The sequence below is a fragment of the Chanos chanos genome, chromosome 12, assembly GCF_902362185.1.
Source record: "Chanos chanos chromosome 12, fChaCha1.1, whole genome shotgun sequence".
Lineage (NCBI taxonomy): Eukaryota > Metazoa > Chordata > Actinopteri > Gonorynchiformes > Chanidae > Chanos > Chanos chanos.
In genome coordinates, this window is record NC_044506.1 from 8441214 (window position 1) to 8464620 (window position 23407).

General features: G+C 42.0%; 3 protein-coding genes across 3 annotated transcripts in view; 1 reads left to right on the plus strand and 2 right to left on the minus strand.

Annotated features, from left to right (window-relative positions):
• The first annotated feature begins 836 nt into the window (after window positions 1–836).
• Window positions 837–9126, plus strand: lrp12 (low density lipoprotein receptor-related protein 12). The gene is made up of 7 exons (XM_030788460.1): window positions 837–912; window positions 3493–3555; window positions 4000–4135; window positions 5095–5297; window positions 6028–7129; window positions 7418–7550; window positions 7756–9126. The coding sequence occupies exons 1-7, from the start codon at window positions 837–839 to the stop codon at window positions 8716–8718; spliced, it is 2676 nt and encodes an 891-aa protein (XP_030644320.1). The 3' UTR covers window positions 8719–9126.
• A 7377-nt stretch (window positions 9127–16503) lies between these two features.
• On the minus strand, window positions 16504–18208 carry LOC115824704 (dendritic cell-specific transmembrane protein-like). The gene is made up of 3 exons (XM_030788461.1): window positions 17168–18208; window positions 16680–17012; window positions 16504–16566 (listed from the first exon to the last, which is right to left on the minus strand). The coding sequence occupies exons 1-3, from the start codon at window positions 18206–18208 to the stop codon at window positions 16504–16506; spliced, it is 1437 nt and encodes a 478-aa protein (XP_030644321.1).
• Window positions 18209–21512: 3304 nt separating this feature from the next.
• The window catches only part of rims2b (regulating synaptic membrane exocytosis 2b), a 92370-nt gene continuing 90475 nt past the window's right edge, over window positions 21513–23407 (minus strand). The window contains exons 29-32 of the mRNA XM_030788463.1: window positions 22770–22882; window positions 22442–22543; window positions 21915–22054; window positions 21513–21719 (exon numbers count right to left, since the gene is read on the minus strand). Of these exons, the coding sequence (XP_030644323.1) occupies window positions 21513–21719; window positions 21915–22054; window positions 22442–22543; window positions 22770–22882 (562 nt within the window). The remainder of the gene's footprint in view (window positions 21720–21914; window positions 22055–22441; window positions 22544–22769; window positions 22883–23407) is intronic.

The window sequence follows — 23407 nt, forward strand, 5'->3', positions numbered from 1 at the left end:
AGCGCCTGTGTGTGGAGGCTTCACAAAAAACGGAAAGAAAGAAGCATCTTTTTCTTGGGAGAGAATAACGGGCTTGATTGCTGAATCGAACCAGTATGCCAGCTAGTTTCTGCATTCGTGAGTGAATGATTTGTGTATATGGTTGCTGTTAGCTGGCTTACTCGCTTGCTAACTACTTTTATACCAGCTGGTCAGCCATGTATGATCGCAGCTAATGGCATTGGTTTGACCAGGCAGCTACATTAGTTAGCCTAGCGGTACCTTACCACAAAGAAAAACCCAAGCTAGCAAGATAGAGAGTTAGCTGGTCAGCTAAGCTCCCTTTGTAAGACAGCTGATGTGTTTTCATTGATAAACGTAATGACATGGGTATTTAAACTCATCCGTCGCCGCAATGGAGGGTTGTTAGCTCAAGTAATATATAATTAATCAGTAACATTGATTGAGAAACTGATAGTAGTAACAATAGAGCAGGTCGTCGTTAGCTAGCTGTTAGCGAGAAAAAAGCTCCGTTAACGAGATACCCATAAGCTTCAGTAGTCGACTCATCCTTTGTTGTTCGCTTGCTCGTATAAGTAACACAAATATAAAGGTTATCTCTGTGTTTAGTTTACACTATATATGGCTTTTGAGAACGTCCAAAAAGTTTTTTTTTCTTTTCAGGCGCTAGTGTGTTTTTAGATTAGAGCATAAATTCACTTTGTTGTTAGAAAATGAACTAACTTCACCGTTAACGGACCCTCGTTCATCTGTTAACTTTTAGAAAGAAATAGAACATAGCTACGAGTTTAGCAAAAAAAAAAAAAAATCATTTCAGCTGCAAAGCGTTTGCTATTATGGCCTGCACTTTGGTCCCAAAGAAGACCGTCTTAAGGATATATCAACTCTTCATCATCTTTCTGATTTTCACCGGTAAGTTCATTGTTTATGTGTGGGTCCAGTAAAATAACAGTGATTTCTCCTCTCAGTTTTGTGAGCGATTTTGTTTCCGCCGAAGATTGTAGTTGTGACTACACGTTACTTGAAATATGTCTCTGAATAGTCGCTGAAACAAATGAGTGTAGTATTATTAATCATGTGTACACGATGGTCCAAAGACTGCCAGAATACATCGACTCTCTGTGAGAAATGTGATCGCTCAGTTGCCAAAAAATGTAGCCTATAGCACGTTAACTTTTTATTTCGTGTGTGTCTTTGAGAGGTAGTTGAAACGTTTTGTGAGAGCCCGAGAAGTATATTGTGGTTGAAGCGTTTACATACGCATGTTTATCAAGTTGGAAAGACAAAGGCCCCTTTGTTTACAGTAATGACACAATACTACTAGCGGTGTTTGTACATCACCAAGAGTATTTTAATCAGTGGCCGAGTATTTACGGGAAATTAGGAAATTCTACTATGTATTTTATTTTCCTCACGCGTTTTTATTAGTTTAATTTAGTTTAAGTTTAATTTCACATGTTAACTGTGTAGTCCCGAAGATGTCTCAATAAACTCAAACTATATATTGTATTGTCCTCTTGTAGTTGTATTGTTTTTAGAGCAGATCGTGGTTGTTTATTCTCGGGCTTTTAATCCGCGTTTATATGTATTCAAGCACAAACACCAAGATATCTCAAGCCATTGAACGTGATGCTTTTCATTGGAACCTTTGGAGCAAATATTACCTCTCAAAATAAGTAACTCTTGGTTTAAAATCTGGTTATGGTTGTACATCATAAACCTTGTAATAAATCCAAGGACATAAGCTCAAGTCCTTCCCCTGACTTTTTTGACTGCCATCTGTCCGCAAGGGCATAATTGAACCGCGTGTAGCATATGCTATGAAAATGTACTGAGAAGCACATATGCTCCTTCACTGAGCTCTCAGCTGGTCTCAGTGGTGAAGGGATTGTAAATGTACACATTGGGGTTTTTTTTTGGGGGGGGGGGGTAGGTATTCACTCAGGGTGGCCAGTAGAGTAGCATGGCGCGGGTGTTGAGACTGTTTTTCACAACATTCTTTGACTGTATACCGCCAGCTGCTACCACCCAACAACTGGCAACCTTCATTCTTAAGCCACAGCTGAAGTGACAGCTGTGACATTTGTTGTTTAGTCTGTGGACATTCAGTGCCTCATATGACTTGTAAGAGTCTATTGTTCACGATAGTTCTTGCCTTAAGTGTCCTGGTGTGGTGCATTTTTACTCAGGCTGTCACCCTAAACAAGACTCGCATCCATGAAACGAAACTCTCTTAGCCTCAGGCACCCTTCTCACATGAAAACCCTTCTGACACTTTCTTTACGGGATTGGCCAACACTCAGGCAGCATGGGGAATCGCAACAAAAGGGCAGGTGTGAACAAACTGCTAATTTCTCGGAGGGAAGATGGATTGCCTGGCAAAGACATGCCCTGTTTACTACTCAACCATCATCCGTCAGCACAAGATCAGCCTCATGAATACGATGAATAGCAAGCTCTTAATCAGCTCGGTTCACCTCGCAAGTTTTAATCAACTTATAACCAGTGAAACTGATGAACTGTTGCTGCTATAGCTGAAAAAGATAGCTTCGTATTGTACTTAGATTTGCTTTTAAGGTCAGTGATGTTATACACATTGTCTGTACTGTTTTATTACTAAGTCATAACCGCTAAACGTAACCTGCTGCAATACAGAGGAATTCATACAGTTGCATAAAACATTGTGCTGTTTGGAAGCGTCTTGGTAATTGAAGATAACTAGGCCAGAGTGTTTTCACAGTGTTGAGTCAGCAGTGAAGTAAGCTTTACTGTTGAGCAGGCCTTCCCAAGTCAATAACTTCGTGGCCTTTCGGTAGAACTGTCAACAAAAGGATATTGATGTGCTCCATTTGAGTAGTTCTTTCTCTGGCACACCCGAGAAATATCCACAGAAAGGCCACGGTGCATGGTGAGTTAATTAGAAGGTACTGTAAGGTGTGTTTCTGCCTGTCATGTTCTGCTTGTTGGAATGTTTGGGAGACTGGAAGAATCGTTTTATCCCAGACCTACATGGGCACCAGTAACAAAACACCTGAAGACCTGAGGGACTCTAATTTCACAAAAAGTGATGTTTACTGATAGTGGATCATTTTTTTAATTTATATTTATATAGTGAATAAGTTACTTTCGTCCCCACACACACACACACACACACACACACACATGCCGGCGTGTGTGTGTTGAGCACAGTTTGACGTGTATTATGTGTATTGGTTATGTCAGTCGCATCATGGGTAAATGTTTCTGTTTTTAATCACTTAAAGTTGAGCCCCTTGTTTGTGTTACAGTGTGGATGAAATTTCACCGTCTGCATCAGACCCTGACTAGGGTTACAGCAGATGGTTTAAGGTTTCATTGCTCCACTGGCTCTGGCTCCAGCAGTGCCTCACAAATCTCTTAGAAACCCATCACTTCCGTGTACCTGTATTCAAATCATGTTGGTCTGATTGGGAAGAAATAAAATATCTCTCTTTTTTTCCTTTTCCCTTGCAGAAAATGCATTCTGCTCACAGCACAACAACAACAACAACGTCTATGTATCAGGAATTTCAAATGGTGAGTTAAAGGCATCGGTTGTCTGAGATGGGTTTTTTTTTTTTTTTTTAGTTAAATCAATAGCTTCCCCCGGGACTGGTAAAATCATGTCTCATCTATATTTAGCCTTATTTGCTTCCCTAACTGAATGCTTTCTCTCACAAACCATAGGCCTGAAAGAAAATTCTGCCCTTTCCAGATGGGCAGGATTCTGTTTAAACACACATCTCCTCAGAGAAGAAAGAGAGACTTGTGGCTTATGTCAGATGTTGTGGGCTAAAATGTACTTTGTTTTTCCCTTTCAAGCTAAATAGTTTTGGTTTCCCCCACCTTTAATGTTATTGAATCGGCCTGTCATTTCACACAGAGTGTCTGCTGTTAAGAAGTTGAGACTGGAAAAGCATTTATATGTGTTCACACAACTACCGTGTGTGTGTGTGTGTGTGTGTGTGTGTGTGTCTCCAGCTTGTGGTGAGGTGGCAGAGCAGATCAGGGCTTCCAGCGGAGTAATAACAAGCCCAGGCTGGCCCTTTGAGTACCCCTCCCGAGTCAACTGCAGCTGGAACATCAGGGCCAATCCAGGAGAGATTATCACTATCAGGTAAAACAGCCCTCACCCCTCAGTAATCAGTACGCGTCAACTGTTGCTCTTTGTCAGTTGAGTGTGAAAGAGGCTTTTTGGAGTAGAAGAATATCTTAACCTGGATGCTGGTGTGATTCAGGATGTTAACATATTACTTTTCAACAGTTTAAAAAATTGAAACTTTGGTCCTGTACTGTAAAGTCCTCCCTGCATGTGATTGGCGAATAAAATTCAACAAGAGAAATCTCTCAAGTTAACAGGGAATGTTTTAGTTTGACCATTCTGTTCCTCAAATCCAGTTTTAAAATTGAGCTTACGGGGCATTTGCTTTTAGTACAAGATGGATTCAAGGTTACATGCACCCTATAGAAATGTTCTCAAGGATGCAGAGAGCTTGTGTTCTTTTATTCATATCTAAATGTCATTATAACTACATTTTAGTGGATGTAGATAAAGTGAAGGGGCTCATGTCCTTGTTGTATAAAGTAGTCTACCTCAGATGGTCTCCTTTGTGCGTGTTTCGGCTCTGTCACTGCTGATAATGTGTTGTAGATCCAGACAGCATACTGACAGTAGCCTGCTTGCGTCTCTGTTCCAATATGGTCTCCATGGTTACCAGCACAGAAATAGAGCTTTTGTGGGGGTTTCTTTTTTTCCCCACACAGGATGTGAATTCGTGACAAAGTGTAACTGAAAACACAGTATTCTTAACATGACCACATTTGGGCATCATTCATGATTACAGTTTTTGTACTTGATAAATGCTCTTAAAATTGTCTACAGCGTAATTACTTGTCGCAGTTGTTTTGTGATATTTGCCTTGAATGGAGTCACATCCATCAAACCATACTGATGGTGGTAAAGACACACACATGCACGCACGCACACACAGGTACACACTCATTCATTCATTCATTCATTTCAGCAAAATGTAATAATTGACTGTGCGATTCTGTGATTTTTTTTTCCCCTTACAGTTTTCAAGATTTTGAGATCCAGAGTTCTCACAGATGTGGACTGGACTGGCTCTCCATCGGTACCTACAAGAACCTGGACGGGTATCGAGCCTGTGGCTCGTCCATCCCAGCCCCTTACATCTCCTCTCAGGACCACGTTTGGATCAAATTTCACTCAGATGACAGCTTGACCGGGAAGGGCTTCAGGCTGTCTTACATAACAGGTAAATCTGTGCTATTTTTAAATCCCTGATAGACGTTAAGTCAGAGATGACACAGTCACATGGGCGTCTCACAGTGATGCACTGTCCCCGCTTTTACTCGCGCTCTCTCTCTCTCTCTAATACGAATCCCTGTCACCTCTCGTCTGTCTTATCTGCCCTCTCTCTCGTCTCTTTCCGTGTCTAACACAGCTTCTACGTCTGTGTAATTTAGTCAGATCTCTGTCTGACATACTGAGCTAAAATAAACCATAATGAGTGTGTTTGGGAAATAAGGACTGGTCTCTTCTGAATTGTAGTTTCTGGAAACGCAGAATGGCCTTCACCAGTGTATGGTACAGAGCTTTGCTTTGGCATATAATTAGCTTGAGCCAGTGTTCCGTGGATGTTCTGTCCATGAGCAGCCATTCATTTAGAGAGGGGAAAGGTTTGAGAAAAAGCTTTTTAGGGACACTCCTAATCATCATGTGCTGCAGGGCAGCTTTTGTTTGTACTCTGCATACAGAGCTTACTTTACAAACAAAAGTATTTTTCTTACCTTTTATTGTCTTTTATGTTTCTGAACAAGTGGGATACTTATTTTAGTTTGTCTCTCACAAGCAGTGTTATGGATCAACGATTTATAAGACAAGTCCAGGTTCACTTGATACGACTATGATAGGTCTGCCACCATCTGCAGATCTAACCACACACTGTCTGTTTGTTTGTATGTTTTGGTTTTTGTCACCTGTAGGAAAATCGGAGGAGATCAGCTGTGACTCAGACCAGTTCCACTGCTCCAATGGGAAATGCATTCCCGAGTCGTGGAAGTGCAACACCATGGACGAATGTGGTGACAACTCAGACGAAGAGCTGTGTGTGCAGCCTAACCCCTCAGCGTTCTTCTCTTTCCAACCCTGTGCCTTCAACCAGTTCCCCTGCCTTTCCCGCTACACCCGCGTCTACACCTGCCTCCCCGAGTCGCTCAAATGCGACGGGAGCATCGACTGCCAGGACCTGGGCGACGAGATCGACTGCGACGTTCCCACCTGCGGCGAATGGTTACGCAACTTCTACGGCACCTTCAACTCGCCGAACTACCCCGACTTCTACCCTCCGGGCAGCAACTGCACCTGGCTTATCGATACGGGTGACCACCGCAAGGTCATACTGCGTTTCATGGACTTCAAGCTCGACGGTACGGGCTACGGGGATTACGTCAAGGTTTACGACGGTCTGGAGGAGAACCCCAGGCGTTTGTTGCGTGTGCTGACCGCCTTCGACTCAAGAGCCCCCGTGGCGGTCGTCTCCTCTTCGGGTCAGCTACGCGTCCATTTCTACGCGGACAAAATCAACGCCGCGCGAGGTTTCAACGTGACCTACCAGGTGGACGGGTTCTGCCTGCCGTGGGAGATCCCGTGTGGGGGGAACTGGGGCTGTTACACGGAGCAGCAACGCTGCGACGGGTACTGGCACTGTCCAAACGGCCGTGACGAAGTCAACTGCAGCTCCTGCCAAGAGGACGAGTTTCCCTGCTCCCGTAACGGCGCATGTTACCCGCGCTCCGACCGCTGCAACTACCAGAACCGCTGCCCCAACGGCTCCGATGAGAAGAACTGCTTCTTCTGCCAGCCCGGAAACTTCCACTGCAAGAACAACCGCTGCGTGTTTGAGAGCTGGGTGTGCGATGCCCAGGACGATTGCGGGGATGGCAGCGACGAGGAGAGCTGCCCGGTCATCGTGCCAACGCGGGTGATAACGGCAGCGGTCATTGGGAGCCTCATCTGCGGTCTGCTGCTGGTCATCGCCCTTGGCTGCACCTGCAAGCTGTACTCCCTCCGCATGTTCGAGCGCAGGTAACACAGGACGTCAGATCCCATAGAAACATAAGAATACATCCCATAACCGCTGACAGTGTTATATAAGGTCAAAAAAGTGAGCTGATGATTGGAACAGAATGAAATAGAAAGTAATTTGTCGACAAGTATAACTTAAAGTATAACTTGCAGTAACTAAATCAAGGTTTCATTCTGGTCTTGGATTGGTTGATTGAAACTGAATTGACCCTCAGCATTTGAAATCTGCAGATTTGCATCATTTGAGTGTGAACGCTAGCTTAATTTCTTCCTTCTGTTTTCCCTCAGGTCTTTTGAGACTCAGCTGTCCAGGGTTGAAGCTGAACTCCTGAGAAGGGAGGCTCCTCCTTCCTACGGACAACTGATAGCCCAAGGCCTAATCCCTCCAGTGGAGGATTTCCCTGTCTGCTCTGGCAACCAGGTGAGCTGGGTCCTTCCTCATGTCTTCATGCTGAGGTCTTTAGCTGAAATCCTTGACTTAGCCTGACTTGTAAGGTGAATCCGAAGTCAATAAGTGTTTTTACTCCCTTATGTCTGTCTGTTATTCCTCTATTACATTTACAGGTGGTGAATGAGAATGCGTTCTCTCAGTAATCCTCTGTTGCCTTTTTTTTTTTTTTTTTCAGGCCTCAGTTTTGGAGAACCTGAGATTAGCTGTGCGCTCCCAGCTGGGTTTCACTTCCATCCGTCTCCCCACGTCTGGTCGCCATGGAAACATCTGGAGACGGCTGTTTAACTTCACCCGCTCCCGACGCTCCGGTTCTCTGGCGCTGGTGTCCTCGGACGCCGAGGAGGGGACCGGAAGTACCGGTTCGGTCCGAGAACCGGAGCGGATCGGCTCTCACCGCGGCCTTCTGCCACTGGACTCAGACGACACTGACACAGAGAGCGAACACCACCACCGGCGTGATGTCCCGGGGGCCGTGGGGGGCTTGGTCGCACCCCTGCCACAAAAAACTCCCCCCACGACTGCCGTCGAAGCCATCGTTTCCGTGACGACCACCTCAGCGCCCCTGGCCAGCAGGGAGGGCAGCATTGCCGAGAGCATCACGGAAAGCACCGGAACCTCGGAGCCCCCGCGCCAGGCCTCTTCTCCGACCAGCAGGAGCCACCTTAGCAGCGCCCTGAGCCGGGTCACGCGCGGCCTTCGCTGGGTCCGTTTCTCCTTTGGCCGGTCTGGAGGAGGCAGCGGAGGGGCCAGCAGCGGCGGGGAGAACCACAGTCCCTTGCGGCAGCTGGAGCACGGCAGCGCAGGGACGGGTGCCACGGGAGGAGCAGGCGGCGGTGGAGGAGCAGCGGGCAGTCGCAGGGAGGAGGAGGATGACGTGGAGCTGCTCATCCCCGTGTCAGATGCTGCCTCGCTGGACAGTGACTCCAGCGAGAGCTCCAGGCCTCTGCTGGAGCCCGGCGTGGAGCGGGTCTACGGGCCCCACCTGGCCTCTTCCGCCTCGCTCCGGGGTCGACCGGCCGGCAGAGACGGACCGTGCGAACACTGTGGTATGGTCCACACGGCGCGCATCCCGGACGCGTGCCTGGAGGCCACGGCCAAGACAGAAACGAGCGACGACGAGGCGTTGCTACTCTGCTAAAATTAGCGTCTGACGGACGCTACACTGACAGTACATCGTTCACAACATTGGGAGAAGAGACGTGATGCCCCTAACTGCTGATCTGAGATCAGTAATGACATTTTGATTATAATGGGTAACGCCTAGGAAACGGGTTGGGATTAAACTGATCCTAGCTCTGCTGGTAGGGGCAGACAGTAGTAACTGGACCACCAAAAACGGTTCTTACCTCTGTCAGCTGTCCCCTGCGCAAATGTTTGCCGTCTCTGTTCTGTCCTCTGCAGAGGTAAGGATGATTCTCATTAAATGCTTGCCCAAAGTTCCTCAATATTACCAGCTTCAGAAAGCCCACAGAGTAAAAAGAGTATTGGAACAATGTACAGAAAGGTACCAGAGCCCCCTCCCCTCCACCTCACTGTGCAATTTTACTATTTCTCTTTAGAGGTGAAGCAAGTTAGTGAAGGGAATGTTAAAAACAATATATATATATATATATAAAGAGGTGTAACGGTTTTTTACCAAAACCTGAAAACCACGGTTCTGTGATCTTCAATTCAGTTCTCGGTACGTGTGAACATGTTTTCTGGGGGGGGAGTTTGTGTTTGTTTGTTTTCCTAAAGGTGATGCCAAATCACAGAGAATGCATATGTGTAACATAGAAGATGCCACACTGTGCTTTTGATCATACAGAACAACGTTAATCGGAATTTGAAATCGGTACGCCTTGTCTTTTTTTCTTTTCATTCCTCACGGTGGGAAAATAGATGCGCTGTGCTTTACCGTGCGGAGCGGGTGTGCTTTCAGTGAGCGGACGATTGTGACAGCTTTAACGACAATGATCGAACGAGCGTCCGTTTAAAATGGCAGCAAAACACATGGTGTCACGACTCACACCATAAACACTCGTTATATGTGTTACATTTGGATGTATATGTACAAATAAACAAATAAAGTAGATCTAATCTCTAGGCTTCTCAAAGCGGAAACTTTTTTTTCCTTACATCATTGATCTGAACAAGTTCAGACCAGTCAGTCATCGTTTTGCAGTTGTCACGTGCTTCTTGTTCTCTTCAAATCTCACGCTCGAGCGAAAAGTCCCCAAATTGAGATTCCTCCCGGCTCGTTCCAAATTGCCAGCGGATAGGGCAGTGCTTCAGTTTTCTCCTCGTTTACAACAACGGAAGTCTCACACTCGTTTTCTTGATGAAGCACCATAAACTTCTGTTTACTATGACACTTGTGTTTAAATTTCTTCCGCTCATTGTCATGGAGAAGAGCCTTAAAATAGCGGTTGCTCAAATTTCGAAAAGAAAAACCTCAAAATGGAAGGTACTGAATATTAGTTGTCTTGCATTCTCATGTTTTTTTTCCTTTGAAAAGCTTTCTTACTGTTTGTCTTAAATTTGTTCTTTATGTGTTCAATCTGTATATGTTTTAAAAAAAAAAACTTCATTTCTGAGTTGGTTCAGTTTTCTTTCAAACCAAACTCTAATACAAACCGAACTGTGGCCCAAAAACCAAGGCACTGAACTGTGAATATGGTCAACCGTTACACCTCTTGATATTCGTATAATTATTCTTTTTGGGAGAACAAAATTCTATTAAAAAACAAACGCATATTCATTAAATCAGTGAAATACAACGAAGCAATGGCTTTTGCAGTAGATTGTCCCTCGACGCTGATTTGGAAATTTTTTTATTTTGTTTTGTTTTGAAAAAGCATCAGACCGAATACTTAAGTTGCTCATAGTGGTACAAAGGAAAACTGAACCGGTCCAGAACCAGTCCAGATCCAGTGAGAGATACAGAGATGTTAAAATTCGACTGTAAGTGTACCTTGATGTCAGACGTTTCCTTTCCTACACCGCTAGCAAAAAAAAAAAAAGGGAGATGATTCTATAGGATCTATGGCTGTTAACGTGAAGGTACGTTGAAGTTTATTTCAGTAACATTGTATAGAGTACGGAATTATGTGTGTGAATGGTGTGTGTGTGTGTGTGTGTGTGTGCGACTGAGAGAGAGTGAGTGAGTGAGTGAGTGAATGAATGAGATCACAGGCTAGAGAAATTTATTTAAAAAGGAAAATGAAGAGTTCATGAGTGACTATTTTTAAGGACTCTACATTGTATAACAGCTACCAATGTTTGATGTATTTATTGTTTTGTTACTGTTTTGGTAACTCTAATGTTTTGGTACTGAGAATTCTCGTGTGAGTGTGTGTATTTATTATTGATTTTAATTTCTGTAGTGGTTACTTGAGAAGCATGTTAAAGTGTCTTGTGCTTTTTTTCTGTTATGTGATAAGTGTTGATGAATATCTATAAATATAAATACCTAACTGTTTACTGCACTAAGATAATAAAACAACAAAGGCATTCGTGCAACACTGACTGTTGTAACACTGTCTTTCTTTGACCTCTGATTGGTCCTGGAGTCTGACTCAGATCTGAGTGTGTGGTACTTAGCAAAACTATCTTTATTTCATATGTTATTTGTATATAGGGAAGCACTCTCTTTCTTCCTGTAGTCTCTGTTCTCTGTTGGGATAAAGTGTGTTGTCCACAGTTATGCTAGTCATGTAGCACCCTCACTTATTAAATATGACTTATTATTGTATTATTGTGTAAGACAGAGGTAGCACATGCTTCTGGAACCACCCTGGTGCTAAATATCTTGCTCAGTGCTTTATTGGTGTGACCTAAGAGAGAGAACCGTGCTGTGGATTCAGACCCATAGTCACATTTTTCATTGCTACGTGTGTGTGTGTGTGTGTGTGTGTGTGTGTGTGTATATATGTCCGTGTGTGTGTGTGTGTGTGTGTGTGTATATATATATGTCCGTGTGTGTGTGTGTGTGTGTGTGTGTGTGTATATATGTATGTGTATATATATGTGTGTGTGTGTGTGTATATATATATATATATATATATATATATATATATATATATATATATTTTTTTTTTTATAATAATAGCCATTAATTGATCTTCAGTGATACACAATGCAGGTCATCAAGTCCATGAGACCTGTTTAGTTTCTACCACCATAACTTGTATCTTATAGGTTGAGAAGTGGATACGCTGTGTATGCATTATGGTTCATCTCTGATCATATGATCATCAAGGTCAAAAAGTAACATAGCTCCAGAATGTACGTAGCAGAATATGTCGCACTTCTGCCATCTACTCACTGTAAATAATTCTTAGAATTATAACACCGACATATTTTTGTACTATGCACAATGACCAGTAGAGGGCAACCAAACCTAATGCAAATCATTGCATACTCTTCCTCAAACTGCCCGCTCTACTGCATTATACTGTCACAACATTACAACAGAAAGGAGGAACTGTAAAGGGTAAAATCTATAATTATTTGTTCTATCGTACTGAACAATGTTTAAAGTTATTCAGAATTTAATTATTTAATCAAAGACTACCAAGGTGTATGTCTCTTTCTGTTGGGCCATTTCAACGTTAAAACAAAAAAAAACACCCCACCAGAAATGCTACGTTAAATCTCTCCGTTAACTGTGTGGTAAAGCCTACAGTGTCACTGATAAACCTGCTCTCTCTCTATCGCTGTCTCTCTCTCTCTACCTCGGGATAATACCTACACTTACAAGGATATGTGAGACAGCTCGCTAGATTCCCTGTAACTGTTAGTAATCAACATTTTGTTTTGTATAGATTTTCCAGCATATATTTGTTCTCTCCTGCAGCATGTACAGTAGGCTAATGTAATGTGTATATTACTAAAAGGCTCAAAGTTGTGTAGATACTTTGGACAAATAAGAAATTAAACTTATTTTTAGAAAAGTAACCCTCCAGGACATTACAGAATCAGATGCCACTTTTCTCAGAGAAAATCAGGTGAGCTGTAGATGGTCCTCCTTTTTGGTGCGATAAAATACTGGAAACCGGAATCTCTTTGGGAAAAAAAATTATATAAGATGTATTATAAGGATCTCAGATAGCAAATAAAACCAAACAGTTGGAAATGTTTTTAAGACAGGCCAAGGATCACCAAGACGACCGCAATCATGGACACTGGAATTACGGAATTAAAAAGCATGAGGGTGGGATCAGGAACACATTCCTTCTCAAACGAGGACACGGAGTAGGAGAAATGTAGTCATCTGCTTGTGCTAAATGAATAAATGTAAATGAAATAATGAAATATTTGTCATTTGCAAATATGCATTTTAAGTTGGTTGAGTTGTTCATCCACTATGACCAAATTTACTACTGTATTGTTAGTCATAGTTATATGTATTCTAGCTTGCTTTTGATGAAAGTGCTGCGTATGTCCTGGACAGATAGCGGCGGCTTAGATGTTTCGGAGTTCTTTTGCCTTGCATCTCAAACCAACGCACACAGGACAAAGAATATGAGCTTACAACCATCACACTCGATTATACTCGATGACGTCTTTCCCTCAGACTCAGACCAGCTCCAGTGACAACATTAGCAACTGCTCCTCATGAAACTTCAACAAGCTGAGAAACGCTCATCAATGTAGCTCCCACTGTATGCGTTTCAGCAACTAGTCTTATTTCAGTTAATTAGTTCGCTTCCTCTAGTCATGCCCTTATAACAGCCCGCACGGAGAGAGTCTAAACCGCTTAACGCGGTTTAAAGTACTAAATATGACGGGTGGAAACCCTAAACTGCTCACATTTGTAGTTATTCCATAGTTCTATATACCCAAAAGCACGAGAATATAGTCAGAAGAGAAATTATAACTGACAATAAATACTGATTAAGCATTTTCTTTGTCCATAAAAACGCTTAACGACTAGAACCTACCTAAAATGACAGCTAGAGACTCAACGCCTTCCACGACTAAAGCTGTCCTTCAGCATTCACTATATCCAAAAGCTTGAGGATGTAGTTAGAGGGGAAATACTTTAAAAACTCATTAAGTGTTTTCTTTGCCCTTATCCGCGTAACGAGCGAAAACGCACCTTAAATGAAAACTAGAAACTCAAAATCTTCCAGGATTATAGCTTTCCTTCCGCATTTACTATATCCAAAAGCTTGAGAATGTAGCCATAAGGGAAATACTTCGAATACTCAAACCCCTAAAAAAACAACAACCCAGATGCTAGGGAAAAATAGGAGAAAACTTGAGAAGGACCACAGAGAGAGGAGACCCCTTCTAGGCCAGCCAGATGTGCAATAGGTGCTGACCCAGTGGGCAAATTACGTGCGCTTAACGAGCTAGAATCTATCTAAAATAATAGCCAGACCCTCAAAACCTTCCTCTGTTACAGTTGTCCTTCAGCACTGTTTCCAAAAGCTTGAGAATGTAGTTAGAAGGGAAGTCCTTCAAATACTCATTTGGCGTTTTCTTTGCCCATATGTAAAAACGCTTAACGAGTTAGAATCTACCTAAAATGACATTTCTCTTCTGGCTACATTCTCAAGCTTTTGGATGAAGTTCGTGCTGAAGGAACGATAGAACCGTGGAAGGTTTTGAGTCTCTAGCTATCATCTTAATCGGGTTTTATCTCGTTAAGCGTTTTTACTTATGCACAGAGGGAACGCTTAATCAATAGTTGAAATATCTCCCTTCTGAATACGTTCTCAAGCTTTTGGATATATTTAGTATAATGGAATAGCTATAAATGCGAGCATTTTGGAGTGTCTACCTGTCATATTTGGTACTTTAAACCGCGTTAAGCGTTTTTCACGTTATGCGTTCTAGACAGTCCCCTAGCAGGTGGGATGTTACTTGCGTAATTAATTTAGTATATATACCTATGTTGGAGAATATGCTTTTTTCGGGTTTCACTGGCTCAGCTGTTTCTTTTACTTTGGCAGTTAACAATCTATTTTATGTGGTATTTATGAGACGGTATACACAGCGCTTCAGGTCTTTTTACTGAGCCTTCTTTTGTAGCGTATGTTTACTGCTATGAAACAGTGACTGAAGAAAACGTCATGTCTTATCTCCAGTAGTACCTTTAGATATATATTATCTCTACCTTTAAATCCATTATTTAAAAACTAAAATGAAATCCAGCATACTGACAAATCGAGTGAAACTGCATCTTCTCTTCAGCTATGCTCTTCTTCAACTGTGCATACTTCTGATATATATTTTAGTTCTAAACCACACCGGATATCTTTTTTTATTTTTAATTGATGCCATCTTAACACCTTCTACTGGAACTTTACCGCGGACTTTCACATTTAACTGAAGCTACAGCATGAAAAAGCTTTAGTTAGAATGCTGATATAATTTTTGTACTATGTACAATGACCAGCAGGGGGCTTAATGTAAGTCATTGCAAACTCTTACTCAAACAGCCTGCTTCACGGCATTACAGTCACAACAAAAATGACTGCAGGAAAAGGAAGAAAAATATGTAAGTATTTGCTTGATGATGGTGACAACTGATTGGAGTGTTTCAGAAATCGAAGGTTCTTAATTATTAAAATGTGCATATCTTCACTCTGGGCCTATTTTATCATGAGAACAAACACAAGGAAGTGCTAATTTAAAAACTGTCTGTCATCTGTGCATTAAAGCCTGCTGTGTCATTGCCAAACTGGTTCTCTCTTCTAATTTCTGTCTGTTCTCTTTCTCTCTCTATCTATCTCTGTCTTCCTCTCTCTTCTCTATATGCCAAATATATAGTCTACATATTGTTATTGTGGGCAGTAAATATTTATTTGCCTTCTTTGGCCTGGTTCAGATAGAATTTTTGTGTACCTCCTCCTACACTGTCACACTCCTTCACTCTATGTGTATGAGTGGAAACAAATTAGAATTGCTTGGGACTAAAGCTTTTGTGTCAGAGAAGTGTAGTGAAATGAGTCCTGTGTGTCTGTACTACCGATAATAATTGAGGTAGACATTGCTTTGACGAATCTATAGATGTAACATTTCCATCAGGCACACTGTCTGCACAAAATGTAACTAGGAAATAAATATTGCATTTGTACATGTACTGTGTTGCTTTTGGTGACTTTTTTGGCATGGCATCATTGAAATAATTCCTGAATTAGCAAAGTGGCCTTGACTAATGAATGACAGTGCGTAGTCAAAAGAGTTGAAACCAGTCACGCCGATTCTGTTACGTTTGTTGAGTCCAACCAACATTTTTCACCTTAATGAGTGACTCAAATCAGTACAATGAGTAACACACCAACGCTCTTTAGGTCAAGAGGTTTAATAAGAGGGAGAAGTGCATTGTGCCAAAATACAATCCATCAGAGGGACTTTCAAAGCAACTGCTCATAGTCAGAAATTTAAAGATACGGCACACTAGATTCACAACACAGTAAAAGCATAGGGAAGAGCAAAGAATTCATTGTCCTGTGAAGCCCTTGTTCACACAGGAAATTTGCATAAGACATACAAAACCATATAGAAATCCCCTGGAGATTTGTGTGTTGGTGATATGTTTATCACAGACAACACCAAGAAAGACCAAGGTTTTCTGCATTCAGGAGACAGACAAAAAGTAGGAGAAACAGATACAAGGAGAAAGACAGTGGGGTTTCAACTTTATTATCGAAATTCAATTTCATCACTGTTTTCTTAGTTTCCACTTTAATCTCGAATCTTATTCACGAAATAAACTTCAAGATTAAAGTAAAAATTTCAAGAATTAAAGCGAAATTTCAAGCCTTGAAATACAATCATACTTTTTTCTATCAATTCTATTCATTTTCCCCCCTCTGAAGTCGAAATAAAACAGTTACTAACATACTAATTGAAGCAGAAAATTCCACTTATTTAAAAAAGTAACCTTCCAGGCTATGACAGAATCAGATGCCACTTTTCTCAGAGAAAATCAGGAGAGTTGTAGATGTTCCTCCTTTTTGGTGCGATACAGTATTGGAAACCAGAATTTCTTCTGCAGAAAAATGAAAAAATACAAAACACTCAGAAAAGATGCACGCATATGGAATTCTGTTTTAGGTTACATCTAATTCAAACAGTTCTGAAATGGAAAAATGGACAACATACATTTTTTCCAAAACTCATGAGAGTGTTCTTCAGGGCTCTGAGCGGTTTCCTCGACCTCTTGCGGACAATTTTGGCATGAAGGTGTTCCACCCTCTCGCTGGCGCTGTCAGTATAAAACTCCTCTGACACAAGCGACTGAAGCTGGACAAGCTTCGAAGACAACAAGCCAAGGATCACCAAGACGACCGCGATCATGGACACCGGAATCACCGAATTAGAAAGCATGAGGGTGGGTTCGGGAACGCATTCCTTCTCAAACAGGGACACGGAGTAGGAGAAATCTGCCACCTTAGTATTTCCTGACACGTGAATGCCAAGAAATTTGCTCTCGCTCTAAGGAGAGAAAAGATACAAATCTTAAAAAGCCTTTGTCATATATCTATATTCATATATGGCTAGAGGTGAAAGAGGAAAAACGTAGATTTGGAGATGTCTTCGTGAGCACTGGATATGTATTCATATTTGATTGACTCTATTTTAATACTCACATTAGCGGTCATCTTAATGGGAATGCTAAAAGGCTCCAACTCAGCCAGGTGTTTGTTGAGGGTGATGATGATCCAGTAGAGAAGTCCATCCAGCCCTATGAGGAACAGCCAGGTAAGAACCTGGATTCCTACAGGGACGAAGAACGTCACCATGGTGGACACTTCCCCGGTCCTCAGGTTTGCTGAAGGAATAGTGATGTAGCGCTTGGCCTCTTTTTTGGTTAGTGGGAGAACATGAGGTTTCCCTTCAGCTTTCTGTCGCTCATCATACTCCACGAATTTCCTTGTGATGAACTTATTTTTGTATTTCTTGTTGTGCGCGAATCTCTTGAGGAAGAGCGTAGTGACAATCAAAACCAAAATGATCCCCATGAATGGTAATATTTTCTCGCCAACAGACAGAACCACATCAAAGCTGTTTTGAACATTCTTTTCGATTTCTTTCATAGTTTCCTTTGCTTTCTCAAGTTTCTCTCGAGTTTCCTTGGACCGTAGTTCAGGCCAGACACGTAGATCTGTTTCAAACTTGACAACGCCAAGATCTGAGAAATCTTTTAACTGTTTCTTGATCCACTTGAGCATACGCACATAGTTGTCAAGGGGACTGACGTCTAGAAGTTCTTTCTTCTTCTGGATGTTGCACAGCAGGCTCTGGGCAATCTTCTGAAGGTTTTGGTAGGTGTTCTTCATGTTCCAAAAAATGACCAAGCTTGTCCCGGCCATCAGGAGGAGATTCCGCCCTTGTCTCATGGCACAAGCGACGAGAAAGAGAAGCGCAAAGCAGCGGACGCGTCTGGAGAGGAAGAGAGCGGTGGTTACGGCAATGGCACATCCAGCTGTGATACCTCCAGACACCACCATGTCATTCTTGAAGGAGAAAAACAAAATTGTGTGGAGGAGGAGGCTGAGGAGCAAGCTGACGGCGAAGCAGACGAGGAGGTGGAGGAGAACGTATCTCCAGCCCGTCTTGTGGCCTGATGTATAGAGAAGGGTGACCGTGGACCAGGCCTTCATCAGGCTTTGTTTACAGTTTCGGGCCATTGTCTGAAAGAGGGAAAAGTATGTAGCTCATCGGTGCTGAGACCCTAACCCTAACCCTAACTCTTTTACAAGAACATTCACACTGTTCCATATAAACGCTGCTCTTTTCATTGTGGAATAGGAGGTATGTGCACTGTCAAGTGACACACAAATACTTGATTACTTTTGATACAGCCATTCACTTTTCAGGTATTTCTGCATTTCAGTAGCTGTTGTAAGCCTCTTGACACATTAAAAGCCTCGTATTTTTTTTATACACTGTAAATTAATGTATATTTCAATTCAAATGTATATCAGCTCAATTTCTATTTCTGTAAAATGCGTAAATGCACAGCTCTAAAGAGAAACGACATACTCATCTGCAAAGACATGTGATTAAACATTTCATATCAATCTCAATGTAAGCATTTATATGTGCAATCGATGTAGTTTTTGTTGTCTTGGCATGAGTATTAATTAGGCTGAATCATCTGAAAGTAATAACTGAAATTCAACATACCTTTATGCTGAGTGAAATTATCTCCCCCCCTCCACCTTAGCTTCCACTAAGCATGACTAAGAGCACTTCTGCTTTCTCTCTTTAAATATATTTGTAAACCACAGCAAGCGTTATCGAACTATACCACGCAGCTACCAGATGGTCCTATCAAAACAAGAACGTTGTTGTTTCTTTGTGAACTGCGGCCGATCTTTGTTTGTGAGGTACACTCTGAATGTTATGACTGCAAAAGTCACATTTGGGAGTTGTGCGCACATCGCTCTCGAGACACAAAGATGGCATCCAGATGCAGGCTGGCGTGACTCTTATTCTGTGAGTGTCATTTAAGCTAGTGAAACAGACATGACAAAAATTTAAATGAACATTTTGTGGACTAGTGTATCAAACACACAGACACACACACACATTCATATATATATATACATACATACACACATACACACGTACATACACATAAGTGAAGAGGCAGCAAATAGTAAATGAATTTTATTTTCTCAAAACAAGAAACAATTAAAAATTCATATTGTGTGGCAATTTTTCCCCATTTCCAGGTACCATGTGATTCATCCCTTGCTTGACAAGCAATGTATGAACATCACAGCAAGAAAGTACATTACACTGTTCTCACACTTGCACATCTGGAATTACAGTCCTTCTGCTGCACCGACCCCCACAAGAATCATTTTTTTATTTTATCATTTTTATAACAATAATAAAATAAAATATACTTGCAACCTTACTTGTTTTTTTTTTTCCTAATCAACCTCCATTAAATATAAAATTCTCATTTCTTTATTTTCTTTTCTTTTCTTTGTTTGTTTATTTGTTTGTTTGTTTTTAAATCTCAAAGAAACCGTAAATACCAGGAGGTGGAATGTTGAGTTGAATGTCTGAACCGTCCTTTCGTGAGAGACCCCCCCCGACTACGTTAACAGGACATTTGAGAACAAGCGGATGAGGGAGAAACTGAACTTCAGGTTTAACATGCACTGTACAAGAAAAAACTGCAAAATTCCCAAACATCTTTATCAAAACATGCTGAATTACTCGGAAGGTGTTCTCAAGCTATGTTGCAAAAAAAAAAGAGAAAAAAAACTTTTTTTTTTACCAACATGCTTGGTTTGAATGAATGAATCAATTTACCCCCAAATTCAAAAATAGTTAGGAAACGGACTTGTTTGTTAATCCACGGCTCTGCCTGAACGTAACCTCCTGGGGGCTTATGTTGAGAATGGCGCCACCTTTTGGGGATAGGAGAGACAGACATGTAAAATTTGCACGTAATGTTTTGCTTAAGGCCTAAACCTTTTTGCGATGAAATCGATATCAAACATCGTTTTCTTTTTCTTTCTTTTTTTTTTTTTGTCTTTTTTGTAGTTTCCTCATTTCTCTCTTTCTCCAAGAAGAGCTTTATTTTTCTATTTTTAGTTTTAGCTTTAACAGAACACAGAGTATTCCTGAAACTGGTATCTGTGAAAATACAGAAAACGACATTTTTAAAGGATGGCAACCACAGCTTCATTCTCTCGCATTCCCTCTCCTTGAAAACCATGCACTACAGAATTTCATATTAAAAATAATATCAACTGTCCAAAATGGCTGACTTTATTCTTTTTTTCCCCCCTCTCTTTCCGTCTTTATTTTTTTTCTTTCTTCTTTTATTTATTTCATTTTTTTCTTGCAAGTCGCAGCCTCGGCGAAAATGAATCTATCTTTTTTCCCCCCAGTACAGCTTACTTTGCATCCATGCAACAAAAAAAAAAAAAGAAAGAAAGAAAGAAAAAAAAATTCTTTCATGAATTTCATAATTTCATACAGCACATCAACAAAGAGAGAACCGTTACTGGAGCACATTCTGTTCTGGATCTTTCTGCATTGGGCTCCATCTGAGATTAAACTGGATTAGTGGCCACGACGGTATTGCCATACATCTTGGAATTTCATCTCTGCAGCTCTGGCTGGGTGGAGTCCGTTGGGGATTCCTGTTTGGGGACTCGGTGTGCGTACGTGCATTTGTGGTTCGGGATTGTGTCTGGAGGGGAGGAGAAGTGAGGGGGCCAGGGGTAACGTCAGTGAGGGTGTGTGTGAGGGGGCTGGGACGGGGGTGGGGGGGCTTTCCAGGGTGCCCGTTTTTTTTTTGTTTTTTTTTCCTCACTGGTGTGCCCACCTTTGCCAGCTGGTACTGGTAAACATGGCTTTTTTTTCCCGGTTTCACAGCTTGGCTTGCAGGCATGACAGACACATACCAAAGACTGGGTGGAGAACACTGACATCCCTTAGAGTACAGAACAGAAAGAGAAACGACCGATGTAAAATGGTATCTTTCTTTTGTCCCAAACAGGGTTTGTGTAGAACTTAGTCCACATCAGTTCTCTGTTGGTTTTTTTTTTTCCTTTTCTTTTCTTTTCTGTTCTTTTCGTCCGATTCCCTCCGCGAATAATTTTTTTTTTCGACCCGTTTCGGGAATCCTACGCCGCTGAATTGGAGCTTCCCGCGCCATGTGAGTCCTTGCCAGCTACCAGCACCAGGCCTTCTGACCTTTTCCGCTTGTGACGCGTCTAGCGTTTCTTTTGACTTGTTTTATTTGATCTATTTTCTTTTTTCTTTTGTTACTGTTTTTTTTAATCATGTACTTTTGAATTTTTTTTTCTTTTGTTTGGCGGAAGGACGCAGACCCGCTCTTTGCCTCCCATCACTTGGGCTCAGAAGACACAACATCAAGCATGCAGTGTAACCAGGGCGGGACTCGTCTCACCTCTGTCGCTGGCTGTTACTACGGTAACGCTAACCTGTCCCATCGCGCTGCTACGACCGAACATTGGAAGTGTCCAGTGATGATTGAGAAGCTTTACTAGATAACGGTGCCAAAGTCGGATCCACCAACGAGGTGGGAGGGAAAAGCTTGTACCAGCCAATCACCATGTTGGTCAACTCTAAATCGTCTAGAAGAATCTGAGCGGCACCCATGAAGGATTTGTGGTCCATTCGTCCGTAGTCCCCCCATACGATAATCTGTAAAGCAAGCAAAAATCGAACGCAGAGATGAAACACTAAACCTAATACGACCGCATGGCAGCTCATTGAATTCAACACCTTCCGAATGAAAAGTAAGTGGCTCAAACTGGAAGAGTTCATAGTCTTTGTTCATTGCACTCAGCAAATGGGAACTAAAGGAACAGGGTGGTTTTTTGTTTGTTTTTGTTTTACCTGTAAAACCTTTCCCTCTGGGTTCTCCTCAAACTGAAGCTGTTGTTGGTAAAGAGGATCCAGCGTTTTCCGAGCCAGTCTCGTTTTCTTCTTGTTTATACATTTCCCGTTGTCTAGGAGGTAGACTTTGACGTAGGGAGCTACGAAAAAAATACAGTTTAAGGTTGTTCCCATTAGGTCTACGAAAGTTTGCACGGCAAAGCCAAAGCACAACACACTGAAATGTGCCAGGTTCTCCAGCTATGACTGATCTATAGCTTTCCAAACCGGACAGTTTTTACAGACCAAGATGATCAGAAACAAGACTGCATTTTAAAACTAGCCAATAATACTCTTATAACTGACAACTATGATCCAGCTATCTTAAGATTATATAACTAACAACAAGCTAGCGTGATATTTCAATTCTAATAGTTTATACAAAGCCTATGTAGAAATATACTTTGGAGGGGAGTAATATAATTTCCTGTCTCGTGAAAAGTGGGTGTTCTCTTGTGTTCTTGGTGAGTCGTGTGAGGGGGGCTCACCTGGCGTCTGTTTGTTGCCTGGTTTACCCACCAGGCCTCTGGCTCGAATAACTTCAACATCCAGCCTCTCTTTCCTATGGATCATTCCAATCTGGATATCACCTGGGAATTCAGGAACAAAGCAAAACAATCAGACTTATCTCTTTAAACTTGTGATTAAGCAACCTAATTAAAAACCCATGCTGTTCCACCAGTAATGTTAACTTGGTTTCTGTGAATTCTTGGTTAACCAATAAGAGAGCATTTTAACAGCGATGTCTATTCAGGGTTAAGACAGGGCCGACTGTTACACAGGCATAAAGAATCGACTAAAGAAGAAAGGTCATACCCATTGGAGGCGTGGCCAGCGTCTGTCTCCCTGCGAGTTGGGCGGGGCCTAATCCATCCAAGAACTCGGTGAACTGGCTGTCTGAAGAGATCTTTACCCCAGGGAAGATAAGACTGTGGGCCGGGGGAGAAAGACAACACGGTTACCATAAATAACAAAAACTTTCAGTCTCCAAAGAAATCTGATTTTAACCCAGTGTTATGACCCTGAGTGATAAATGGTCATAAATGTGTATTATTTTGTGTGCTGTTGTTTTTCTCCCCCTGCCTGTGTGTGGTGCTGTTTCCTCCCCTGTCTGGTGTGTTTTAATGCGTGTATGTCTCTCTGTGTCTTTAATGTGTTACTCTGCAGGTGGCAATCGGGGACTGGCCCACAGTTGACAGCGCCGGTTTTAAAAAGACGCGCCATTCAGATGCCGGTTGCCTCTCGTTTGTCCTGGCCACTTTGACCGTGTCTTTTCATTGTGATTCAATAACTCGTTGTGTGTGTTTTCCAGAGAGATTCGTTTGTATAGTTTGTAGATCTTTATTTGTGTATTTGTAATTTTCGTCGTGATAGGTATTTGTTCGTTGCAAAATATTGTAGATAATTTTCGTATTAACAATTCGGGTAGTGGTAGGGAGTGTGAAGCCATTTTT

What these genes read in the sequence shown, in the direction of transcription:
- lrp12 (XM_030788460.1), top strand. Translation starts at nt 837, where the DNA reads ATGGCCTGCACTTTGGTCCCAAAGAAGACCGTCTTAAGGATATATCAA. An exon ending in TGTATCAGGAATTTCAAATG is followed by an intron (nt 3,556 to 3,999) that starts GTGAGTTAAAGG and finishes GTGTGTCTCCAG; the next exon opens with CTTGTGGTGAGGTGGCAGAG. An exon ending in CTGTCTGCTCTGGCAACCAG is followed by an intron (nt 7,551 to 7,755) that starts GTGAGCTGGGTC and finishes TTTTTTTTTCAG; the next exon opens with GCCTCAGTTTTGGAGAACCT.
- LOC115824704 (XM_030788461.1), bottom strand. Translation starts at nt 18,208, where the DNA reads ATGGCCCGAAACTGTAAACAAAGCCTGATGAAGGCCTGGTCCACGGTC. An exon ending in CCATTAAGATGACCGCTAAT is followed by an intron (nt 17,013 to 17,167) that starts GTGAGTATTAAA and finishes TTCTCTCCTTAG; the next exon opens with AGCGAGAGCAAATTTCTTGG. An exon ending in TCATGAGTTTTGGAAAAAAT is followed by an intron (nt 16,567 to 16,679) that starts GTATGTTGTCCA and finishes ATTTTTCTGCAG; the next exon opens with AAGAAATTCTGGTTTCCAAT.